At 37.2% G+C, this 27,047-nt stretch overlaps 1 protein-coding gene across 1 annotated transcript in view; it reads right to left on the bottom strand.

Moving 5' to 3' along the window:
* cos (kinesin-like protein costa) overlaps nucleotides 1-27,047 on the bottom strand; it is a 248,599-nt gene that overhangs the window by 21,271 nt on the left and 200,281 nt on the right. The window contains exons 13-14 of the mRNA XM_068225849.1: nucleotides 16,241-16,378; nucleotides 11,895-12,183 (exon numbers count right to left, since the gene is read on the bottom strand). Coding sequence (XP_068081950.1) covers nucleotides 11,895-12,183; nucleotides 16,241-16,378 — 427 coding nt within the window. The remainder of the gene's footprint in view (nucleotides 1-11,894; nucleotides 12,184-16,240; nucleotides 16,379-27,047) is intronic.

Raw genomic sequence — 27,047 nt, 5'->3', positions numbered from 1 at the left:
TACCGGCACACATTTTAAAAATCACCCGCTTTTCAAAATCTTTTCAGCCCCTTAACTGGATTTTCCAAAAACAAAAAAATACACTTTTTTTTTTTTTTTTTTGCTTAACGTCGCACCGACACAGATAGGTTTTATGGCGACAATGGGATAGGAAAGGCCTAGGAAGTGGAAGGAAGCGGCCATGGCCTTAATTAAGGTATAGCCCCGGCATTTGCCTGGTGTGAAAATGGGAAACCACGGAAAACCATCTTCAGGGCTGCCGACAGCGGGGCTCGAACCCACTATCTCCCGATTACTGGATACTGGCTGCACTTAAGCGACTGCAGCTATCGAGCTCGGTCATTATTTTTAAAGGTGATTCCAAATACTAGTTTTCATATCTGTACGTCTGTAACACCTTTAGTTTTTGAGATAAATGTGTACTCATAAGAATAATTCAACTTTTTCTTCTTGACTCCTTTCCACCCTGCTCCCGCCTAGAGTGGACTTCCCAAAAACAAAAACAAAAAAGACGTGTTTCTTTATCTTGAAAGGAAATTCAAAATACCAACTTTCACGTCTGTAACAGCTTCAGTTTTTAAGATAAAGTATCCTCATAAACATATTTCCACCCCTTATTTACTTATTTTCAACCTCACAACCCTTACGTCGATTTTCCGATAAAAACAAATGCGTGTTTCCTTATTTTTAAAGGAGATTCCAAATACTAATTTTCACGTCTGTAACATCTTCTGTTTTTTGAGATATAAGTATCCTCATAAAAGTAATTCCAATTTCCCCCCCCCCCCCCCCCCCAAAAAAAAATGTGTGTTTCTTTATTTTTAAAGGAGATTTCAAATACCAATTTTCACATCTTTAACAACTTTAGTTTTTGAGATATAAGTATCCTCATGAAAAGAATTCAACTCTTTTTCATTCCACCTCCTCCCGTTAAGTTGGTTTTCCCCCACACAAAAAATGCGTGTTTATTTTTAAAAGAGATTTCAAATACCAATTTCCATGTCTCATACCTTCAGATTTGATATATAAGTTTCTCCAGAAGAAGAATTCGATTTTTTTACTTACTTTCACACTCCCCACTCAAGTGAATTTTCTATAAAGAAACAGTACCCATTTCTTTAAAAGATCTTCCAAATACCAATTATCACGACTGTAACATCTTCATTTTTTGAGATATATGTATCCTCGTAAAAAGAATTAATCTCCGTTTTCATTCCCCCCTACCAAGTTGAACCCCCCCCTACCCCAAATGCGTGTTCCTTTATTTTTAAAGGAGATTCCAAATACCAGTTTTCACGTTTGTAACATCTTTACACGTTTTGGTATATATACATTCTCATACAAATAAGCCAACGCCCGTAGCCGTGTTGAAAAACCGGATCCCGTGAGATCTCCAAAGTTAAGCAACATTGGACGTGGTCAAGATTTGGATGGGTTGCCACGCGCTGTTTTGCGGGTTAAGGGAATGGAGGAGCAGAAAGGAACTGGCCACCCTACTGCACGTTCGCTCAGGCGCATCTCTGCGGAGGCTCGGACCTGCCTTCGGGCAGAATACACCCTTACCTTACTCATATAAATAATTCATCTACTTTTTCAATTCCTTCACACACACACTCTCTCTCTCTCTCTCTCTCTCTCTCTCTCTCTCTCTCTCTCTCTCACACACACACACACACACACACTCCAAATACCTATTTTCACGTCTGCAACATGTTAAGTTTTTGAGATATACTGTAGATAGGCTAATTTTCATAATTCACCCTCTTTTAAAGTTCCCCTTAAGTGGATTTTCTGAAAATAATATTTGTTTCTTTAATTTTACGGGAAATTCCAAATACCCGTTTTCAAATCTGCAATATGTTACGTGTCAGAGATAATTTGCAGATATAGTCATTTTAAAATTTCACCCCATTTGTCACTTCTGTTCACACCCTATTCATTGGATTATCCAAAAACACAAAAGTACGTATTCCTTTATTTTCAAAGGAGTTCCAAATACAAATTTTCATGTCTGTAACATCTTCAGTTGTCGAGATATAAGTATCCTCATGAAAGAATTCAACTCTTTTTCACTCCACCCCCTGCCCATAAAGTTGGTTTCCTCCCACCCAAAAAATGGGTGTGTCTATATATTTAAAGGAGATTCCAAATAACAATTTCCATGTCTGTAACCTTCAGTTTTGAGAAATAAGTTTCTCCAGAAAAGGAATTCAATTTTCTTCACTTCCTTTCACACTCCCCACTTGAGTGAATTTTCCAAAAACAAACAGTATCCGTTTCTTTAAAAGAGCTTCCAAATACCAATTATCATGACTATAACTTCCTCAGTTTTTTTGAGATATATGTATCCTCGTAAAAGGAATACATCTCCGTTTTCATCCCCCCTACCAAGTCGATTTCCTCCCCCCCCCCCCCCGAAATGCGTGTTTCTTTATTTCTAAAGGAGATTCCAAACACCAGTTTTCACATTTGTAATATCTTTACATTTTTGGTATATATATTCTCATACAAATAATTCAACTAATCTTTCAATTCTTTCTCCCCCCCGTTCAGGTTTTTTGCTGAAAACAAAAGAATAGTGTTTCATTATTTTCAAAGGAGATCCCAAATACCAATTTTCACGTCTGCAGCATGTTACATTTTTGAGATATACCGTAAATATACTAATTTTAAAAATTAACCCCCTTTTTCAGTACCCCTTAAGTGGATTTTCCAGAAAGAATATTTATGTGTCTTTACTTTTACAGGAAATTTCTGATACCAGTTTACAAATCTCTGATATGTTACGTGTCCGAGATAATTTGCCGATATAGTCTTTTTTAAAAATCACCCCATTTGCCACTACTGTTCACCCACATTTCATTGGATTATCCAAAAACACAAAAATATGCATTTCTTCATTTTCAAAGGGGATTCCAAATACCAATTTTCATGTCTGAAACATCTTCAGTTTTTAAGATATGTCTCTTCATAAAAGGTGTTCAACCCATTTTCCCCCCTTTTTCACCCCCCAAAATGGGATACTGCAAAAACAAGAAAATACGTGTGTCTTTATTTTTAAAGGAGATTCCCATTACCAATTTTTAAGTCTGCTAACTTTTAAGTTTTTGAGATACAGATATCCTCATTTTAAAAATTCACCCCCCTTTTAACAACCTTAGCGATGGAATATCCAAAAAGCCTCCCTTAGCGAGCACCTACATGCTAATATGTATGTATCCCCAAAATTTCATTTCTTTATGTCCAGTAGTTTTGGCTCGGCGATGATGAATCAGTCAGTCAGCCAGTCAGGACATGTTCTTTTATATATATAGACTAGCAATTACCCGCGGCTTCGCTCACGTGGATTTCGTAATTTGATCAGAGTAATCGTTCTTCGACATTGTACTAAGAGACTATCTGAAAATTCCTAAAGTATAAACACTCACCCAAAAATTGAATTTCATTTACCCCAGAAATTCTTTGTACACCATGTTTTTGGTATTACCTTTTCGGGCTAAGACGACCATGCGACATAGAACTGTACATGCGAGAAACAGTCTCCTCTCAAGTCAAAAAATAAATACATGTTTCCATATTTTTAAAGGAGATTCCAAATACCTATTCCCACATCTGTAACATATTCAGTTTTTGAGATATAGGCCTACATAAGTATTTCCATAAAAAGAATTCAACCCCTTGATCAGTCCTTCGCCTACCCCCATCTAAGTGTATTTTCCGAAAACAAAAATGCATGTTTCCTTATTTTTAAAGGAGATTCCAAATATCAATTTTCCAGTCTGTAACATTTTCAGTCTTTAAGATATGAGTATCCTCATAAAAATAATTCAACTATTTTTCACTACTTCTCACCCCCTGTTAAGTGCCCTCTCCGAAAACAAAAAAGGTACAGGTTCCTGTATTTTTAAAGGACTTTCTAAATACCAAATTTCTTGTCCCTAGCACGTTAAGTTTTTGACATATAATGTAAAATGAAATGACGTATGGGTTTTAGTGCCGGGAGATCCCAGGACGGGTTCGGCTCGCTAGGTGCAGGTCTTTTGATTTGGCGCCCATAGGCGACCTGCAGGTCGTGATGAGGCTGAAATGATGATGAAGACAACACATACACCCAGCCCCCGAGCCAGGAAATTTAACCAATAATGGATAAAATTCCCGAACCTGCCGGGAATCGAACCCGGGACCCCTGTGACCAAAGGCCAGCACGCTAAACATTTAGCCATGGAGTCGGACGACATATAATGTAGATATACCGGTACTCATTGTAATAATTCACCTGCTTTTCCAATTCTTTTCAGCCCTTGAATTGGATTTTCCGAAAGAAAAATGAAAAGGAAAATATATGTTTCATTATTTTTAAATGATATTCAAATACCAGTTTTCATGCCTGTACATCTGTAACACCATCAGTTTTTGAGATAAATGTATACTCATAAGAATTATTCAGCTTCTTCTTCCTTAATTCTTTCCACCCCTCTTCCGCTTTAACTGGACTTTCCGAAAACAAAAAATACGTGTTTCTTTAATTTGACAGGAAATTCAAAATACCAACTTTCATGTCTGTAACAGCTTCAGTTTTCAAGATAAAGTATCCTCATAAACGTATTTCAACTCTTTATTTACTTATTTTCAAATCCACACCCCTTACGTCGATTTTCCGATTAAAAAAACAAATGCGTGTTTCTTTATTTTGAAAGGAGATTCCAAATACTGATTTTCACGTCTGTAACATCTTCAGTTTTTGATATATAATTATACTCATGAAAGTAAATCAACTCCTTTTTCACCAACCCCCCCCCCCCCCCCCCCTTCCTACCTGTTAAGTTGATTCCTCCTCCCCAGAAGTGCCTGTATCTTTATTTTAAAATGAGATTCCAAATACCAATGTTCACGTCTTTAACATTTTTAGTTGAAATGAAATGGCGTATGGCTTTTAGTGCGGGGAGATCCTAGGACGGGTTCGGCTCGCCATGTGCAGATCCTTTGATTTGACTCCCGTAGGCGACCTGCGCGTCATGATGAGGATGAAATGATGATGAAGACAACACATTCACCAAGCCCCCGTGCCAGGGAAATTAACCAATGATGGTTAAAATTCCAGACCCTGCCGGGAATCGAACCCGGGGCCCCTGTGACCAAAGGCCAGCACGCTAACCATCTAGCCATGGAACCGGACAACATTTTTAATTTTCTAAGATATAGGTATCCTCACACAAAAAATTCAACTAATTTTTCAATTCATTCACCCCCTTAAGTAGATTTTCCATAGCCAAAAGAACATGTGATTCTTACTTTGAAAGAAGATTCCAAATATAAATGTTCATGCCTCTAACATCTTCAGTTTTTGAGATATAAGTATCCTCAGAAAAAGAATTCAACTCCTTTTTAACCCCAGCCCCTTAAGTTGAATCCTCGACCCCTCCCCCCTCCAAAAAGCATGTTACTTTATTTTTAAGGTAATTCCAAGTAAAAATTTTCACGTGTGCAACCTTAAGTTTTGGAGACATTTGTTTCCCCATAAAAAGAATTAAATTTTTCACTTCCTTTCACCCTCCCCCCTTAAGTGAATTTTCCAAAAACCAAAAAACTTGTTTCTTTGTTTATAAAGGAGCTTCCAAATGCCAATTATCACGACTGTAACATCTTCAGTTTTGAGATATATGTATCCTCGTAAAAAAGAATGAAACTCCTTTTTCACCGCCCCGCCCCCAAGTTGATCCCCCCCCCGCAAAATGCGTGTTTCTTTGTTTTTAAAGGAGATTCCATATACTAATTTTCACGTGTGTAACATCTTTCATTTTTGAAATGTAAGTATCCTCATACAAAGTATTCAACTAATTTTTCAATTAATTCACCTCCCCCCCCTTAAGTGGATTTTCCAAAGACAAAAGATTACGTATTTCTTTAGTTTGAAATAAAATTCCAAATGCAAATTTTCATGTCAGTAACATCTTCAGTTTTTGAGATATATCCTCATGAAAAGAATTCAACTCCTTTATCACTCCACCCCCGCTCATTAAGTTGGTTTCCCCCCCACCCTATAATTGCGTGTTCCTTTATTTTTAAAGGAGATTCCAAATACCTATTTCTAGGTCTTTAACCTTCAGTTTTGAGATATAAGATTCTCCAGAAAAAATATTCTATGTTTTACTTCCTTTCACACCTTCCCACTAAGTGAATTTTCCAAAAACAAACAGTAGCTTACTCGTTTCTTTAAAAGAGCTTCCAAATGCCAATTATAACTTCTGTAACATCTTCAGTTTTTGAGATATATGTATCCTCGTAAAAGGAATTCATCTCCGTTTTCATCCTCCCTCTACCAACTTCATTCCCCACCCCCAATATGCGTGTTTGCATGTTTCCTTATTTTTAAAGCAGATTCCATATACCAGTTTTCACGTTTTTAACATCTTTAATTTTTTTGGTATGTATACATTCTCATTTAAATAATTCAACTAATTTTTCAATCCTTTCACACACACACACACACACACACACACACACACACACACACACACACACACACACACACACGCACACGTGCACACGCACACACACACACACACACCCGCTAAGAGTCTTTTCCAAAAACCAAAGAATACGTGTTTACTTATTTTTAAAGGAGATTCCAAATACCAATTTTCACGTCTGCAACTTGTTAAGTTTTTTAGATATACTGAAGATACACTAATTTTAAAAATTCACCCCCTTTTTCAGTTCCCCTTAAGTGGATTTTCTGAAAAATTATTTATGTTTCTTTACTTTTACAGGAAATTCCAAATACCAGTTTTCAAATTTGTAATATGTTACCTGTCTTAGATAATTTGGAGATATAGTATTTTGAAAAATTCACCCCCCTTGTCACTCCTGTTCACCCCCTATTCATCAGATTATCCAAAAACACAAAAATATACGTTTCTTTATTTTCAAAGGAGATTCCATATTTCAATTTTTACGTCTGTAACATCTTCAGTTTTCGAGATATAAGTCTCCTCATAAAAGGTGTTCAACCTTTCCCCCATTTTTCACCCCTCTTAATGGGATTTTCTGAAAACAAAAAAATACGTTTCTTTATTTTCAAAGAAGATTCCAAATACCAATTTTTACATCTGTAAACTTTTAAGTTTTTGAGATATAGATATCCTCATTTTAAAAATTCACCCCCTTTTTCACTCCCTTAGTGACGGAATATCCAAAAATCCTCCCTTACCAAGCACCTACGTATTAATATGAATGTATCCCCAAAATTTCATTTCTTTCTGTCCAGTAGTTTTGGCTCGGCGATGATGAATCAGTCAGTCAGTCAGTCAGTCAGGACAAGTTATTTTATATATATAGATTTGGGTGTTAAATTGTTCGATAGACATTCTTTTAGGAAAGTAATGCTTTTTATTACGTTTGTTATTTTGATCCTCAAGTTCTGGTATTTATAAGCAGTTTACAAGCATGTGAAAATTTGTACTCTGTATGTAATAATAAAGTGCAATAATAATAATAATAATAATAATAATAATAATAATAATAATAATAATAATAATAATAATAATAATAATAATAATAACAATAACAATAATAATAATAACAACAATAATAATAATAAAAAAGCCAGAATACTACAGTACAACGTACTGGTACATCAACCTGGATAGCCAAGCACCATGCGTAGACAAATACAGGTAAGCTCTATGTACCATTTAAAATTACTGTTTTAAGGACAGAAAAAGGATGTTTTGTGTAATGCCGAAACTTGTCTAATTTGGAAAAAAATCTGGTCCCTTGAGATTCTGCTTTGAGCAAGTTTTACTTTAGTAGACTTTTTAGGTTCAGACTTTGCCTTAGATGGCTGACCATCCTTCTTCCACTTCAAACAATTTCTAACTAGGTGAAATGAAATGGCGTATGGCTTTTAGTGCCAGGAGTGTCCGAGGACACGTTCGGCTCACCAGATGCAGGTCTTTTAATTTGACGCTCGTAGGCGACCTGCGCGTCGTGATGAGGATGAAATGATGATACACCCAGCCCCCGTGTCAGCGAAATTAACCAATTACAGTTAAAATTCCCGACCCCGCCGGGAATCGAACCCGGGACTCCTGTGACCAAAGGCCAGCACGCTAACCATTTAGCCATGGAGCCGGACTCTAACTAGGTGGCCTTACTTTTGACAGTAATGACACGTGAATGTAGGCCTAGTTTTACGTTTAGATATTAGTGCCTCTTGAGAATCTAATGACTTGCTGATAGAAGAAGCTTTACTTTTCAAAGCTTTCTCATGAGCACACAGCTGACTTGTCAAATTATCTATAGTTTGCTGTCCGACTCGTTGGCTGAATGGTCAGCGTACTGGCCTTCGGTTCAGAGGGTCCCGGGTTTGATTCACGGCTGGGTCGGGGATTTTAACCTTCATTGGTTAATTCCAATGGCCTGGGGGCTGGATATTTGTGCTGTCCCCAACATCCCTGCAACTCACACACCTCACATAACACTATCCTTCACCACAATAACACGCAGTTACCTACACATGGCAGATGCCGCCCACCCTCATCGGAGGGTCTGCCTTACAAGGGCTGCACTCGGCTTGAAATAGCCACAAGAAATTTTTTAAAAAATCTATAGTTTGCTCACTTTTTCACATTAACAGCCAACTTGACTTTAATGAAAAGTATTCTTGTGGTGAAGCATCTAAAATTTTGCAAATAAGAAGGATATCCAGCAACTGTTTTAGATTCTCACCTTCTGTCATCTCTAAGTCAAGGTTGTTCCAAATGTTCTTTAGTTTGGACAAATGATATGCCATATCAACATTAACATCGAACTTACACGTAAAGAATTGCATGTATAGAGTAAAGGTCTTATCCTCTGTTACACCTTTATATAATCTGTGTAGTTCAAGCCGAATATCTCAAGCTGATGTCAACCTCATTACCTTCGCCAAGGTTTCCTCCGTCATATCAGAGCTGGTATTAATAATGAATCACCATTTGTGCATAATTCTAACTGTTTATTGTATTCATGTACTTGCTCAGCAGTTTTCATTTCTGGTAGATCGTTAGGTTTTGTCAACTAACCTTCGACAACAGCTTCACCATTAGGAATAATCCTCAAAAGTATCAGAACTTAATACCTCCATGATGCCCATTATGTCTTGCCTTCTAAGTTTCCAATTTTGAACTAAAATCCATTTCTCTTCAAAAATCTCCAATAATAAAGAAAGGAAGTGTTTGGAAGTTAAATTGTTGTTTATGAACATCAATTAGCAGTCTGGCATTACTTGACCCATAATTTATTGAATTACTGAAAGTATTTTAACTCTATTTTTTTTTTTTTTCCTTTACGTCACACCGACACAGATAGGTCTTATGGCGACGATGGGACAAGAGAGGCCTAGAAATGGAAAGGGAGCGACCGTGGCCTTAATCAAGGTACATCCCCAGCATTTGCCTGGTGTGAAAATGGGAAAACACGGAAAAACCATCTTCAGGGCTGCCGACATTGGGGTTCGAACCCACTATCTCCCAAATGCGAGCTCACAGCTGCACGCTCCTAACTCTTTATTTGAAGCTTAGGTTCAACAAAGGAAAAACAAAACTCTTATCTAAATACATCAGTCAGCCGTGACACCAATAAAATAATAATAGATATAAAAGAACAAAAGCAATTAAAACATATTTCAGTGAATAACTGAATAATATTAAAATGAACACTTTACTTTAACAGCTAGAACAGTCCACTGTCTGTTCCGCACACTCACCCAAACAAAATTTACAACCCTAGCTATATTATATACTGCAATATCCATAGAAATTATAATTTTGGATTAGCAACTTTTAATAGAAATTGGATTATTCCGTAAGGAATAGGGAATCCGCAGACAGTAACTGCTTTACATAATAATGGTTAGAAGCCATTACTGCGATAATTTATGTCAAAATATTAGTTATGTACAGCACGGCTATAAGAAAGTAACTGAAGTGACATCAAAGCTTCCCTGAGTCAGCTGTTAGATATGGAGCGAGTTTAGTTTGTAATATGGAAATATATGTTCCAAGGTCATCTGAGGTCAGTAAGAGGAAATAAATCATCTGTCGCAATGACACATACACAGATCATGCTGTGTCATTTCCATCTGCAGAAACAAAGAGGTGTTTTCTCTGGGTTTTTTCACAATTTGCTTTACTTCGCACTGGCAATGGTGGAATAGGAAAAGGCTAGGAGTGGGGCGGAGGTAGCCATGGCCTTAAATTAAGGTAAAGCTCCAGCATTAGCCTAGTGTGAAAATGGGAAACCACGGAAAACCACGTTCAGGGCTGCCAACAGTGGGGTTCGAACCCACTATCTCCCAAATGCAAGCTCAAAGCTATGTGACCCTAACCACATTGCCAACTCGATCAATGTGAAAATAGTATAATGAAGTAACAAGTTATTTTGTTCTTCATATGGCACTTCATGAGGCACAAACACATCATTCAAAGAAACTAAAGAGATGTACATACAGCACTTGTATTTGGTCTGCCATGGTGAGTGGATGATAGGTCTGGGTTCATGTCTTGAGCAGCATGTATTAGATTTCTAACTAGCAACTCATAAACTTCTTTATGATGAGTGATGATGAAGGCATTCAAGATAGTAATATTCAGCAGGTGGAAAAATAGTTTCTTCACCCACTTCCATGTTCAGTGGAAAATACCGCAACTACTGGCTTAACTGGGTTAATAGTATTGTTTCATTTAACATGGATATGTAATAGTGTTACTTGAGCCAAAACCCTTAGAGATGTCAAATACAAATTATTTATAGTATGTGGGTCAGCGATAAAATTAATAAGAGAAAAAAGCTGCTGGATTTCTTTTTCAATTTGTGTTATGTTGCACCGACACAGATAGGTCTTATGGTGATTATGGGATAGGAAAAGGTTAGGTGTGTGAAGGAGGCAGCCGTGTGTTAAAATGGGAAACCACGGAGAAACATCTTCAGGGCAGCCGACAAGCTAACAGCTACATGACCCAAACCGCATGGCCACTCGCTCAATATATTATTATTACTGATAAAAGTCAATGATTCTTTCTGCCTGTCAAGACTAAGTGAAAGAAAGAAGGCAATGAGAAAGATCTCAGTAATGACTGTGTATTCCTTGATGTAATAGCAATTGTGCAGTACGACTAATAGAGGCAGCCATGACAGTAGTAGTAGTAGTAGTAGTAGTAGTAGTAGTAGTAGTAGTAGTAGTACCACCATATCAAAACTCTCTACTTGGCCAAGAGGAAATTGAAGCAGAGTAGTGTATAACAAATTGCTTGTCCCAAGGAACTAGTTTGTACTTTTCCACTTCTTTCACACTGAAATATTACCCTAGGCCTATAAACTTGATATAACTCTCCCAATTTATTGTCAAAACTCAAATATGTCATGCTCATGTTGGTATCCTAAATATTTTCTAACAATGTTTACTGAAGTGGGAAGATTCATACTTCACACAAAATGGTAATGCCTGGGTGCTAGAGCGGAACATTACATCAGAAGAAACTTCCAGAATAATGTTATAGTAAGAGGAAAGGAATGGGAGAGAAAGTAGACAGAGGAGAGAAGTTACACAGAAGATTTTTTTTTTTTTTTTTGCTAGTTGCTTTACATTGCACTGACACAGATAGGTCTTATGGTTGACGGGGGGGGGGCAGGATAGGGCTAGGAGTGGGAAGGAAGCGACCGTGGCCTTAATTACAGTACAACCCCAGCATTTCCCTGGTGTGAAAATGGGAAACCACGGAAAACCATTTTCAGGGCTGCTGACAGTGGGGTTCGAACCTACTATCTCCCGAATACTGGCCGCACACAGATGATTAATCCTTCACTTGGAATAATACCCATGCCAATAATTCTGGGGAATAAAAATTGCTTACCTTTGCTAGGGAATTTCACTTGTGTTTCCAGTTCCTTAATTCTTCTCTTCAGATTTTTGTTTTCCCTTCTACATTTATTAAGCTCTATATTTTTGCCTAATAAAGTGTGTCGAGCAGCTTCCGTTCCAGAACTTCCACTTGATTCTTCAGCAAATTGACGAAGCATCAGATGCATTTTATCCTCGTGTTCCTTCTGAAGCATGACTATATGACGTTCTGCTTCCAAATGAGCTTGTTGAAGAGCATTACTCAAAGTTTGGACTTTCCATTTCTGTGCTTCATTCTGAACCTAAAGATAACCAAATAGACTAAATGACTTTCTATACAGTCAGTTACCAAGACTCAAGGAATACTTTATTTAGACTAAACAATCTGGTGCAATGGCTTTTTGCCAAATTATTTTTTATAGCAATAAAACATATTACAAAACAGTACCAATAACTACATCACAGTTCCATCATAACTGATCACTCTATTTCACATACAAATCAGTAGAAATTTACATAACTATGTACAGTAAAATAAACAAGCCCAATGTACTGTAATACGAAAGTAAAATAAAAACATCCATTACATAAGTCTTAGCCAAACAATCCAATTAATGGAATAGTAAGGACTGACCCTTTACCATTTGTGCAAAAAATTAATGGTATTTTTTTAAAATTCAAGTACAATTTTGTCTGTAGTCCCTGAGAAGCAGGACTGAAAGAAAGGAAGATATAATCATGGAGATCCTACCTCCTTGGGCTCAGAAAGCCAGTGCTCTACCATCTGAGCCACCCAGCATGAAGAGAGCTGCTTTTGAGTACACGTTTGAATTTTCTTTCACAATCTCCTTTATGTCACACCGACACAGATAGGTCTTATGACGACAATGGGATAGGAAAGGGCTAGGAGTGGGAAGGAAGCAGCTATGGCCTTAATTGAGATACAGCCCCAGCATTTGCCTGGTGTGAAAATGGGAAACCACAGAAAATCATTTTCAGGGCTATCGACAGTAGGGTTCGAACCCACTATCTCCCGAATGCAACTACATTTGAATGAAGGCATCATTGTACTAGCAACTCTGCTTTACACCATACATTATTTTTATTTTGGTACTTGTTCAAACTACTGCAGAGTCTATTATATATTAGGACTCAAAATGTCTCTACTTATAGCAACATAGTAAACTAATTTTAATCTTATTTTATCCAAAATATCAACATTATGGAAAAAAATTAAGTGGAGTGGCCGCACGTGTTAACGCACTACGGCTATGGAGCCAATTTCTGCATTCAGCATTCAAGTGGGTTCAAAACCCACCATTGGCCGTCCTGAAAATGGTTTTCTATGATTTCCTATTTTCACTTCAAGGCAAATGTCAAGACAGTTTCTATTCATAGGCCGCAGCCATTTCCTATCAACTCCTTATCTAATTTCAATCACCATCATTCATTTCATCTTCATTAGCTCCTCAACTGAGGTTGGCATCAGGAAATGCATCCGGCTGCCAAAATATGGCATACAATTTCATCTCACCTCGTCCCCGACCATGTATCAGGAAATGGGAGTAAAGGATACACATACATACATGAGCATTATGGAAAAGCTAATCAAAAGTGGCATCACAAGACGAAAGGAAAAACCACCAAAAATATGATAATCAGGTTACATTTTGTTACCTAGTGAAATATACAAAATGTGCTAGGAAATTTATTCTTGGTTATTTCAGGAACTAAGGTCTAGGAGGACACTCACTTACATCATGTATTTAAAAAGTCCAAACTGACGATTTCCCAAGTCCCCAAGTTTATGGCTCATTAAAACTAAACCATACTGTTGAAATGAAATTCCTGGTAATTTCTGTACATTGTAGGAGAGAGGGCTGCTTTGTTGAGGTGGTGAAGATATACCTGATTCACCTTGACAGACATGGATTCAATCCCTGTCAGGAAGTTGAAAACTTTAGAAATGAGATTTCCAATTTCTTGAGCAACACACAACCCCCGGGGTTCACTTAGCCTGCAAACCAATTACCTACCACGTTAAACAGCAGGGGCCAAGATTGTTGCTGGGCACGAGTTGACTGCTCTATCCCTCTTAGTGCTGAAATTATGGATAGTGGAAGCCTTGACCTTACATTCCTCTAGGGACTGTGATGGCCTGTGCAGAGATGTCTTTATTTTCTATTTTGTTGCCTTGCCTCACAGAGGACAAGGAAATAGTGTGAAATGAAGACATTTGGAGAAAAAAATGTAGAAAATGAATAGATAAAATGGAGAAAATTAAACTGGAATGGACTGGACATAATAGAAGTATGTAGAAAAAAAATATCAAATATCTGTGGAATTACAAATGAAAGAAAAAAGAAGTCAGGAGGACTAAGGTTGGTGGAATTGTTAGGAGCAAAAAGTAAATGGAACCTGGACCAGAACACAATGAGGGCTGATGAAGAGATTAAACTGGAGAGGAACCTATCTGCCTCGACCTAGATACATCTTTCTAAAGTTGCCAATATTGCACATCAGTATTTTAAGCAGATCCTATTACTGAGGATAAACAAAACACAGTCCTTGCTGCTACAACTAACCAGTCCTTTATAAATGGTATAAACTTGCACTATCAGTGTAATTAAGAAAGGTAATTGATGTTCAAATATGACTCCATTGTGCCCTCATACTGTCAAACAGATTTCTTCAAATAATGGCTAATAAACATACCATGAAGAGTATCAATATACAAACAGATATTGTTAAATCAAATAGTAACCCCACTTACAGTACCCAACAAAAGTTTAAGACCACCAGTGAAAATTTCCACCTCCATAGCGTAACGGTTAGTGTTATTAGCTGCCGTCCTCGGAGGCTCAGGTTCGATTCCCGGTACTGCCAGGAATATAAGAATGGCAGGAGGGCTGGTATGTGGTTGAAATGCTACATGCAGCTCACCTCCATTGGGGGTGTGCCTGAAAAGAGCTGCACCACCTCGGGATGAGGACACGAGTTTTTACCAGTGAAAATTGGTCAACAAACTTCTGGTCCTACATTTATGGTACGAATTGGTGTGCAAATACTCTTTGGCTTATTTGTGTTGGTATACAACTTATGAAAAAGAACGTTAAATGGAAGTTTAAGAAGTTATAATGAAAATGAAAATCCTCAGCCCGTTTCCAGTCATTCGACAGGGTCAGGAATGGAATGAATGAAGCCCCCATCTAGCAGCAAGAATAGGAATTGTGCCGGCTGCCGAAGCCTGTCGCACTCCTCTGGGGCAATGATTAATGAATGACAGATGAAATGATATTGGAGTGTGTTGCTGGAATTAAATATGACAGGGAAAACTGAAGTACCGGTACCCGGAGAAAAACCTGTCCCCCCTCCGCTTTGTCCAGCACAAATCTCACATGGAGTGACTGGGACTTGAACCACAGAACCCAGCGGTGAGAGGCTGGCGCGCTGCCGGCTGAGCTACGGAGGCTCTCTTTATGAAGTTATAATTTTTGAAAAATTTTGAGTGCCTATAAAGTACCCCACTTTTGGGTGAAAAGGTCTTTGTTCACTAAACTAAAGCAGGTATTATGGCTACTAATTTTTTTCTAAATACCTAACCAACAGAACGTATATTTCCATAAAAGCCGAAAGGATCCTTTTTTCTGCATTTTTCATGACACTCACTATCCAGTTTGGACAGTGACTGTAACCTCAAAGATAAGATGCCAGTCAGCAATAATTCTCCATCTGTAACATGCATCGACCCTTGCAATCTGTTGAGTGAAGCCTGTACTATGTGAGGTGCACATGTTCGGTGACAGTAGCTCATTCCAAAGATTTTTCAAGCATTTCTAAATACAGTGTTAGTTTTTATAATTTAAGTGCAAAATTTCAAAAAGAACCTCCACAGGAAGAGAAAAAAAAAGACCTTATGACACTTTCATCCTTCAGCTTTTATGCCAATATACACTCTGCTGAATAGTTATTTAGAAAAATAAAATAAAGTAGACCTAAATCTTCTGTAGTGTAGTGAACAGGGTGGTCCTTACACTCAAAGGAGGGGTATTTTTATAGGTTCTCAAAATGTTTGAAAAATTATAACTCTTGAACCAATTTCGACATTTCAACGGTTGTTTTTCATATTGTGCATATTAACGCGAATAAGCCACAAAATATTTTGCAAACCAATTTGTACAATAAATGTAGGACCAGAAGTTCATTAAACTTTTGTAAGGTACTGTAATGGAAGAGAGTCAAGAATTATATTGAAATGTTATAGTATGTGCTCTGATTTCAGAAAATTTACATCATCCTACACAGCAATAAATATGGTAAAAAACATAAAAGAAAATAATTATAGTGTTAACTACTTACATCCAATTCTATCAACTGCTTTTCCATTCTCCTTCCACTTTCTCGTAAATCAATGACTTTCTGGAAATATTTATACAAAAGTGATCGCATCTCCACAGGAGATAATTTCATTAAGCGTGCCAGGAGCAGTTCTTCACCCTTAAAAGAGAGTTATTTTACAGATATAGCAATGTGAATGCAAAACACTACACCTAAAAACTCAAAATGTATCATGAACTGGAATCCTGAAATTAATTAACAAATAAAATCATGATATGGCTCTGACAGTTCAGTTCAGTCAAGTAATTTCAAGGAGCTGAAAACACATTTGCTCCAAGATCTCCTTAAACTGTTACTTCAACATATGGCAGCTTAAACCTGACCCAAACAAAACTGAGATCAGTTGTTTTCACTTGGACCACAGGTAGGCCAACTAAATGGCCCAAAGAGAACTCAGAGGTCATCAACTAAAGCACAATTCTCACCCTAAATGCCATATATTTACCCAGATATAAGACAAAGTGTTTCATAATTTAACTATCTTAAAACTGAGTTCATCTCATTTTTGCAAACTATGAATATTGCTTTCTTTTCTGTTCTCACTGGTGTTTTTTATATAACTAATAGTGTGTAATAGTCAAAATACCTATTTTCGTATTGGAGTAGAACTGCGGCAGGTTTTACCCCGCATGTTTCAAGGTCAGTCCTAGCTCCGACTTAATGAAATAGAGCCCAACGAAACAGTGGAAATTTCCACTCCACCGTTCTAGTGGATTGGGATTCTGCATGGGAAACAATGCATTTGTTGGGCGGTGTGACGTGTGAGGGGCAGAAAATGTGAATTACCATACCAGTATATGTGGACTCCAACATAATATGATTTTGTGACAATTATTATAAAATAAATCTATATAATCTACAACGAACTTAAAAATTCTAACCTGTTAAATTCTTCCTATGCTTGTGCTTTTGTGTATGTTGTTGCTGTAATATTTAAGAGCCTTGTCATGCAGGAAATTGATTTGCCACCACAGAGGGGAAAGAAAGATCACAATCGTCAACAAAGTTGCACAAATGTTTTTAATTCTGTTCAATTCCACTAAGCTATCAAAAAATATTCTTGGCAAAGAATTCTGTTCTGTTCAGTTCAGTTCAGTTCAAATCGACTCGTGGCAATTGCCATTTCGATCTCGCATTTAATCACACGTGTGTACTGTGAGCATGCGGCATGCCTACCTGTATCTGTTTCTCCCCAGCACTGAAAACAGTGAGTGCCAGTACATGTTTTTCAAATTTCCTTTATTATACATGTTTTTGAAAAAGGTAATGATATGGGTGATCATGTTGAGAAGAAAGTTACTGTAGTGTCGTATTCACATAAAGCAATGCATCGCAGTTACAATGCAAACTTGAAGCTTCAAGTGGCGACATTTGTGAAAACGAACAACAGCCTCAGATCACAAACTTCGGTGTTACAGAAGATATTCTTTGATGTTGTAAAAAATTGAAGAAATAATTAAAAGACTCCCATTCTATGTGGAAGGCATTTCGTGGACCGAAGGGTGGCTGTTTCAAAGACCTGGAAGAAGCAGTCCTGGAATATATGCATGAGGAACAAAAGAATGGTTTTTCCTATTTCGCAGAAAACTATAAGAATGAAAGCCTTGGAAGAAGTGTCGTTACACCGGATACCACAGTAGCAATATACTGTAATGCGAATGTAGGATGGACTTAAGGTTCATGTGGAGGCAGGGCTAGTACTTCGTAGAAGAACCACACTGGCACAGAGGCTGCCAAATAATTTTAGTTCAAAGCTTGTAGAATATCAGCGGCATGTAATTCGACTTTGTATGCAGCACAGTTATTTGCTATCTCAAATCAGGAATCCAGATGATAGAAACACCAGTGAACTTCGATATGCCTTCCATACTACAGTTGATTCAATAGGTTCAAAATCTGTATTAATTCAAACCAGTGGCAGTGGAAAACTTCAAAGAACATGACAGTATTAACTGATGGAAGAAAGCTTCCACCATTCATAATAATAAGAGGAGGAATCTGCCAAATAAGAATCTTCCAAGTGGCATTATATTCAGATATAATGATGATGGAAGGATGACTGCTGAACTTATGGTTGAGTGGCTAAAGGAAGTGTGGAATAAGTGACGGGGTAGACCTGCATGTAGTCTACTATGTACGGATGCATTTAAAGAGCATTTGACACCATATGTGAAGACAGCTGTTTCTGAACTTAATACATATTTAGTAATCCTACCAGAAGGTATGACCTCCTCCTGCTGCAGGTAGTTGATGCCATTGTGAATAAACCATTTAAGGACCATCTTCAATATCTCTACGAGGAATGAGTGCCTGATGGTAACTGTCCCCTTACTCCTTCAAGCATGCTGAAGAAACCATCTGAGGCATTACTGGGGCAATGGCTCAAGACTACATTGAATAATGCCTCACCAGGTATGTATATGTTTAATTGTCCTTTAATTATGTTAAATTAACTGTAGCAGTCATTGTTTATAATTTTATTTTTTTCCATTTCAATCTAGAATCAACTGTGCATGGTTTCAAGAAGTGTTGTTTGTCTAACAAGATGGTTGGATCAGAAGAAATCGTGAACTTTCAGAGTCAAATGGTGAAAGTGATGACTAGAAAATAAAATTAAGATTATGTTTCATTATAACAGAATTGCTTATATTAGGTTGACAATTTATTATCACTATTATTTTTTAAGCTTTTGTTTAAAACATTAAAACTATCTGATGCCTAAGTGTGTTTCATTTCATAGCATGAATGAGACTCTTACGAATAATAAAAATATCTTTTCCTAAAAATCAAGATCATTTCTTTAAGGTCAATTTATAATCAAGGCATCTTATATTTGGGTAAATACAGTACCTGGGTGTTGTATTAGAGCATCATCTAACATACAAGGAACATCCATCTTGCCAAGCAAAATATAAATCGAGTATATATCTATATATATAAAATAAGAGTTTTGTCTGTACATTGCTCAAAATTTGAAAAGAATGGTATTTCTGTATCGGTCATGTCCATAGTAACAAGAAAATGTACTTTTTACTTTTCCGTAATTTCTGTCTGTCTGTCTGTCTGTCTGTCTGTCTGTCTGTCTGTCTGTATGTATGTACACGCATCACGAGAAAACGGCTGAAGAGAATTTAATAAAAATCTGTATGTAAAGTCGGGGGATGAGCCACTACAATCTAGGCTATAAATCATTTTATTTACGCTGAGTGAAATGGTAGTTTAGGGGAATGCCTTAAATTTAATTATCGAATATTTATATTATTAGCAGTCCTATCGATAAATACTATATAACTAAAGTTATATAGAATTCAATTTCCAATCATTTATGTCTTATACATTTTTACCGTACCGGCTCTGATAACATAGATATTAATTAATTTGTATTTTTGTTGCTAAGTCCATATCACCGCCGAGCCACGAGAAAATGGGTTAACAGAATTTAATGAAAACCGCTATATAGAGTCGGGGAATAAGAAACTACAGTCTAAGCTGTAAAAAAATTTATTTTCCTGAGATGAAATGGTAGTTTATGGGAGGACGCTTAAAATTTAATTTTTAAATACCGGTACCTATGTTATTGGTGCTATCGAAAAATACAGTACTACATAACAAAAGTTATAGACAATACAATTTCCGATCATTTATGTTTCATTCAGTTTTACTGTACCGACTATGATAAGAGTGGTATTTCAGAAGGCCTACAATATTCAAAGCGCGTAACACTGATCAACAATAACTTTACATTGACCATTGTTTGTTGTGATGTTCTTCGTGCCGCTCAACTCTGATAGATGGGATTACTACTGCGTACCGAGTATAACAGCCTGACTGAACATTGGCGGAAATAGCTAGGGAGTTGGAGAACTTTCTTCTTTAGCATGCCACTCCTCTGGTTCATACATTTTCTGATAATGCTGGTATGTAACACACTGGTTCATCATAGCATTCGAGCTATTCAATCCCTACTTTGAGGCACTGATTGAAATGAGTAGTGTGCATATTTAATGGAATAATGACAGAGGAGTGTTCATAACAGTCTGCGACCTGGTTATTTCAGCTCTGGAACTTTGGACTGTTAGATCAGCACCGTAGTACTGTTCGTTGAAAGTGAGAAAGTGTGCGGTTTTTCATTTGATCGCATATTTTATATGATATAATTGCTTTCAATCGCTACATTCCTACTGACGTTTTTGTAATGACCTATGTTGAATTCAGTTAGGAAAACCACCAAGACAGTCTTTCTCAGAATCCCGTAGCGAAGCACGAGTACATCAGCTAGTTATACTCTAAGTTATGGATGGTAGAACTATAACGCTTTCCAAAACAATCCTCCAGGATGTAACTGGGTGCAATTATTTTTGAACATGCTCACCCTGTTAGCAATAAGATTTGCTGCTGATATAAAGCAGCGTCATGCAGCTATTTTGAAAATGTCATCAGCAAATACACTGACAATATGAGTGATTTCTTTAAAGATATCACTTCAGAAAAAATGTACTATACGCGATCCTCTTCTTGAGCCCTGAGCTCCCTAGTGCTGAATTGGTAGACCTCGGTTATCTTCGACATCCATATTGGCAACCTTTGAAACACAAACTATGCATCGCTGTGCGACATCTGGCGTACACTTTACGAACTAGTACTGATGTTGTTTACACAGCAAAGCCAAACTATATAATTCATGCTAGGAACAAGATTCGCATCGAGAAATGTTATATAATGTTAAATAATGCATGTGTGACAGAGTTGTTGGCGTAAGATGTTTAGAAAATTCATATCGATCGATCATATTATCGATTCAATTCAGATTTCATTTCCATCCAGTTGGCAGTATAACCGGAAGCGTCAGCGCTCCCTCCTTACCCCTCACCCCGTAAAAAACGGGCTCAAGAAAAAGTTCACGTATAGTATAATTATGACAAGCACAACGTGAGTGACAATCCAGGGAAAAAGAATACTCTTGGCCACAGAGGATGTAAATACCTTGAAAGGATACTGAACTCTACAAAATCCAGCACCAGTGTCATGTTTTGCAGTAATGCAGCAGGAACTTCACTTTCTCTTTATGTCAATTATGATGTTGAGAATATTTGGGCAACAATGTGGACTAAAAATTGACCCATTGGAGCTTGTTACAATAAGAGTAAAGATGGTTGGATTGATTTGACAATTTTTGAAGAGTGGTTCATTTTACATGTCCTGCCAATTCTTAAGAAGCAAGAGGGGGAAAGGTCCTCGCTAGAGATAATTTGATCTCTCATTTCATTGTAAATGCTATCAAACTGTGTGAAGAAAATAATATTCACTTTGTCTGTTTACCAAAAAATTTCTACCATTTAACTCAGTCCCTGGACATTGCCGACTTTAGGCCTCTAAAAATGAAATGGAGGGAACTTCTCACTAAATGGAAACAGTCAGATGCTGGGAAAAGGATTTCAACATTGACAAAAGATTAGTTCCCAATGCTACTGGAAAGAGTGCCACAGGAATTAGCACCAAACTTACCCGACAATGTCAAGTCAGGGTTGGAAAGGAAAGGAAGGAAGGAAGCCAAATCAGAATTACTTGTTACATGAACTAGAAAAGAGCCCAAGGAAAGCTGCACGATTTGTTATGGGTGATCTCCAACAAAAGACTAGAGTTAGGAAAATATTGCAAACTTGGGAGTAAGGAGACAAGCTACTCGACTAAGCGGTATGTTCCGAGCTATCAGTGGAGGGATAGCATGTAATGACATTAGTACACACATAAGTTTGCGTGGAGTTTTTAACGGTAGGAAAGATCATAATATGAACATAATATATTGGAACTCAAGAGGACAAATTGGAGCAAATATTCATTTATAAGGAGAGAAATTAGGGATTAGAATAATATATCAAGGGAAATGTTCAATAAATTTTCAAGTTCCTTGAAATCCCTAAATGCAGGTCAATGATGATTGATGCTGAAGGAAGAAATTGCAACTGCCCCTGAAAAGAGTATTTGTGAAAGTGACCGCTATACTCACTCCTAAACCAGTTCATCGACCTAAAATAGACAAGGGGCTGGGGTGGAGTGAAGAAATATCATCCTCTGAAGATAAAGGCAGTTTCAGTCTTCTATACATAGTGAATTGTGTTTTTCTAGTAGTGATGATGAATTTATACGTCCTTCGAAACAAAAGGTTGCTGCTTCCAGCAAAGAAAATACAAAAGAGTACAAGCAGTTATGTTCCCACCAGAGATTGTATGGAGCCTACTAAAACAGCCTGCAGATTGCTGAAAGAGAAAGACAATTTTTTTTTTTTTTACAAATGGCATGATATTACACTGAAAATAAATCCCCCTATGTTAATTAAAAGAGGTTTGTTTTCACTTCAGCTGTAAGACTTTGTAACCCAACCAATCATACATTCTAATTATGAACAGGATAATACTGAATTGAAAATTAAGCTCTTCAGTTGACTGAAAGGAACTAGTGTCATTAGAACAGTCAATATCCATTTATCAATACTGCAGTATGTACAGGTTAATTACAGGTACAGAGATATTAAATTTTTGTTATAATAATATCTTGTTTGAATCTGAATTAAGTTGTCTAGTGACTATTATCTGGTGGTTATTAAAATGTTAACTATGTGTTTTTCCAGTATATGCAAATGCTGTTATTAACCCCTTAAGTGGGTATGACGTCTTTAGACGTTTTCGCGCTGGGCTTCTACAGTGGGTATGACGGCATCAGTCGATCGTAAAATTTATCGCGTATGTATCTTGACGGTGAAGGCATACGGCGTGTCCATGGAATCTATCGCATTAGTTGATATGTTTTCCACGAGATCGTGCTGTTTATTGTTTTTTAGAGCTGTCACAGCTTCGTGAAATGCATTTGTTTTGGCGCCTTGCACGAAGTTCCCACGCAGCCATTTATGTCGCGAAGCACGGCTTCCAAACGTTAAGTAGATCGGCTTGATTGTGCAGGTATTTCGACAGTTTTAGAAGCGGAGGAAACATCATACTGGTGTCCTGACTGTGAAAAGGCTTTGTGTGTAACACCTTGTTTCTGCCTATATCACACAGATAACAATCTACAAAACCTATAATCATCCTGATTCAGAACAATGTAAATAATGTTAGTAACACATTTGGATTCATAACAATGTAAATAATGTACATAATGTTAGTATCACATTATTGAAGAATAATAATTACTATCGTATTAGATTAAACTAATTGTTGACACATTTATGAAGGAAATATTTAAATATCACAAAGTGGGGAAATAGTACCCACAACAGGTTACACATGTGGAGAATTTAGTACCCAGTTAAGGGGTTAAAGAACCTCAGTCATACTTGGACCCAGTGCAAGTTACAATGGTTTTATGCAAGAAAACATTACATCGGTTCAAGCAGTCCAAACATAAGTGTTATTTGGACACAATTCTCAAAAATAATAATAATAATAATAATAATAATAATAATAATAATACCCCTGTTCTTTGTGTACAAAACATACAATTTTTTTGCTAGTTGCTTTACGTCGCACCGACACAGATAGGTCTTATGGCGACGATGGGACGGGAAAGGGCTAGGAGTTGGAAGGAAGCGGCCGTGGCCTTAATTAAGGTACAGCCCCAGCATTTGCCTGGTGTGAAAATGGGAAACCACGGAAAACCATTTTCAGGGCTGCCGACAGTGGGGTTCGAACCTACTATCTCCCGAATACTGAAAACATACAATTAATACAATTAAAACTACTCTGAAGCTTTGAAATAACACCAACAGTTTTATAAATCAATGGTTATGAAGCCCTTTTTTTTTTTTACTTTTAGTTAACTAATAAAACAAAAAAGCTGGAAAAGAACTTTAAAATCGGGACCAAAAATCTAGCTGTAATACTTTTTTTTAATGTTTACTTTTAGGATCTGTATTACTGTATGTGTTAATTATGTGTGAAGTGAATTTTGTTATTTTACAAAGTATTTTGCTCTTTTAGAGTTATTGTTGTTTGTTTAATTTTTAATTTTTGGTTTTATGTTATTTTGTTTTGCATTAAATTTTGTCCTTGTGGCAACACTGATTGTTTGGGAAGTAGGTGATATTTTCAAATAAATAATGCAAATAAATGAGGAAATGTATGTATTTACGTGTCACACTATAGGTATGATGTACACAATTCCAAATGTCATTGGGATTTTCGCCAATTAGCCATGTGACCCCAAAAACAGTGTATTTACCAGGTGTATGCATACGTCTTTTCTGGTTTGACCAAGAGACGGCGCCAGCAAACAGTACGCAGCGTATGAATTTGACACATACGTCAGTTTGTTCATCTGACATTAACCTACCAACACACACGAGTTGAGTCTGTCAAACACAAGTGACGTGTTGTATCATTCAGTGATCATATAGACGTTTGTGCATGAAAAAGAACATTTGCAGCACACATTGCTTTTCTCATTTAATCAAAAGAAAAAGGTTGTGGAAAGTCATTGTTTGCTGATAAAAACATATGGTGAACATGCTCCATCGATTAGAACATGTGAGACATGGTTTTGTCAATTTAGAAGGTGGTGATTTCAATGTGAAAGACAGTGCGCACTCTGGATGATGACCCAACTCAAACTCAATAGCCATTGGCACAAGAATTAAATGTGTCACAAAAAACAATCAGCAGATGTTTACAAGCAATGGGGAAGATCGGTAAACTTGGTAAATGGGTCTCACACTATCTGAATGAACGGCAGATGGAAAATCGCAAAGTCACTTGTGAAATGCTGCTTCAACGCCACAAAAGAAAATCATTTATGTACTGAATTGTGACAGGTGATGAAAAATGGATTTATTTTGAAAACACGAAGCGGAGCAAATCGTGGCTGTCACTTGGCAAAGCTGGTCCTTCAACACCAAGGGGAAATCGCTTCAGCAAGAAAACCATGATTTGTGTCGGGTGGGACCAAAACGGTATTGTGTATTATGAACTCTTGAAGCCCGGCGAAACCGCTAATGCGTAACGCTATCGCCAACAAATGATTAATTTAAATCACGCATTGATCGAAAGACGACCAGAATGGTCCAGAAGAGATGGTAAAGTCATTCTGCTGCATAACAATGCACCATCTCATACAGCAAAACCACTGAAAGACATCTTGAAATCGCTTGGATGGGACATCCTTCTGCAGCGCCGTACTGTCCCGACCTGGCACCATCTAACTATCACCTCTTCGCATCAACGGGCCACGCGCTCACAGAGCAGCACTTCAGCAATTTCGAGGAAGTTGGAAAAATGGCTTGACAAATGGTTTACCACAAAAGACAAGCTGTTACTCTGGCATGGTATTCATAACTTACCTGAAAGATGGGTGAAGTGTGTAGAACCCAATGGCCAATATTTTGAATAAGCAACCCTTTAAAATTACATGTTTTCTTTACCACAAAAAAAAATCCGGCAAAAACTTACGCATATACCTGGTAATACCAATCTAGGAAAGGGTGATAGCCAAAGCTGAAAATTACAGGCCAGTCAGTTTGACATGCATTGTATGTAAGCTTTGGGAAAGCATTCTTTCTGATTATATAAAACTTGTTTGCGAAATTAATAACTGGTTTGATAGAAGGCAGTTTGGGTTTAGGAAAGGTTATTCCACTGAAGCCCAACTTGTAGGATTCCAGCAAGATATAGCAGATATCCTGGATTCAGGAGGTCAATTGGACTGTATCGCGATCGACCTGTCTAAGGCATTTGATAGGGTAGATCATGGGAGACTACTGGCAAAAATGATGCAATTGGACTTGACAAAAGAGTGACTGAATGGGTGGCTGTTTCTAGAAAATAGAACTCAGAGAATTAGAGTAGGTGAAGCTTTATCTGTCCCTGTAATAATCAAGAGGGGAATTCCTGTGTATTATTGGACCTTTATGTTTTCTTATATATATCAATGATATGTGTAAAGAAGTGGAATCAGAGATAAGGCTTTTTGCAGATGATGTTATTCTGTACAGAGTAATAAATAAGTTACACGATTGTGAGCAACTGCAAAATGACCTCGATAATGTTGTGAGATGGACAGTAGGCAATGGTATGATGATAAACGGAGATAAAAGTCAGGTTGTGAGTTTCACAAATAGGAAAAGTCCTCTCAATTTTAATTACTGTGTTGATGGGGTGAAAGTTCCCTTTGGGGATCATTGTAAGTACCTAGGTATTAATATAAGGAAAGATCTTCATTGGGGCAATCACATAAATATGATTGTAAATAAAAGGTACAGATCTCTGCACATGGTTATGAGGGTATTTAGGGGTTGTAGTAAGGATGTAAAGAAGAGAGCATATTTGTCTCTGGTGAGACCCCAACTAGAGTATGGTTCCAGTGTATGGGACCCTCATCAGGATTACTTGATTCAAGAAATGGAAAAAATCCAAAGAAAAGCAGCTCGATTTGTTCTGGGCGATTTCCGAAAAAAGAGTAACGTTACAAAAATGTTGCAAAGTTTGGGCTGGGAAGACTTGGGAGAAAGGAAACGAGCTACTCGACTAAGTGGTATGTATTAAATAACACTTGTATATTTTAATATTCATCCACCTATTCAATACAATACAATTTTTTAAAAATTAGGACATTGTCCTTATTAAAATTGTTGACATGAAATTAGTATATTAGATGGTACATGTTTTGCCCATCAATAGTGGGCATCATCAGCCATATTTTTCACCTTAGAATAGATCAGGTACCTGATTGGAAATAATCTATGAATGCTGTTAAAAACTATGTCGTATAAAATATATTGGAG

This window comes from Anabrus simplex, chromosome 2, assembly GCF_040414725.1.
Source record: "Anabrus simplex isolate iqAnaSimp1 chromosome 2, ASM4041472v1, whole genome shotgun sequence".
Taxonomy (NCBI): Eukaryota; Metazoa; Arthropoda; class Insecta; order Orthoptera; family Tettigoniidae; genus Anabrus; species Anabrus simplex.
Note: the sequence above shows the minus strand (reverse complement) of the source record. Positions and strands in the feature narration are given on the sequence as shown.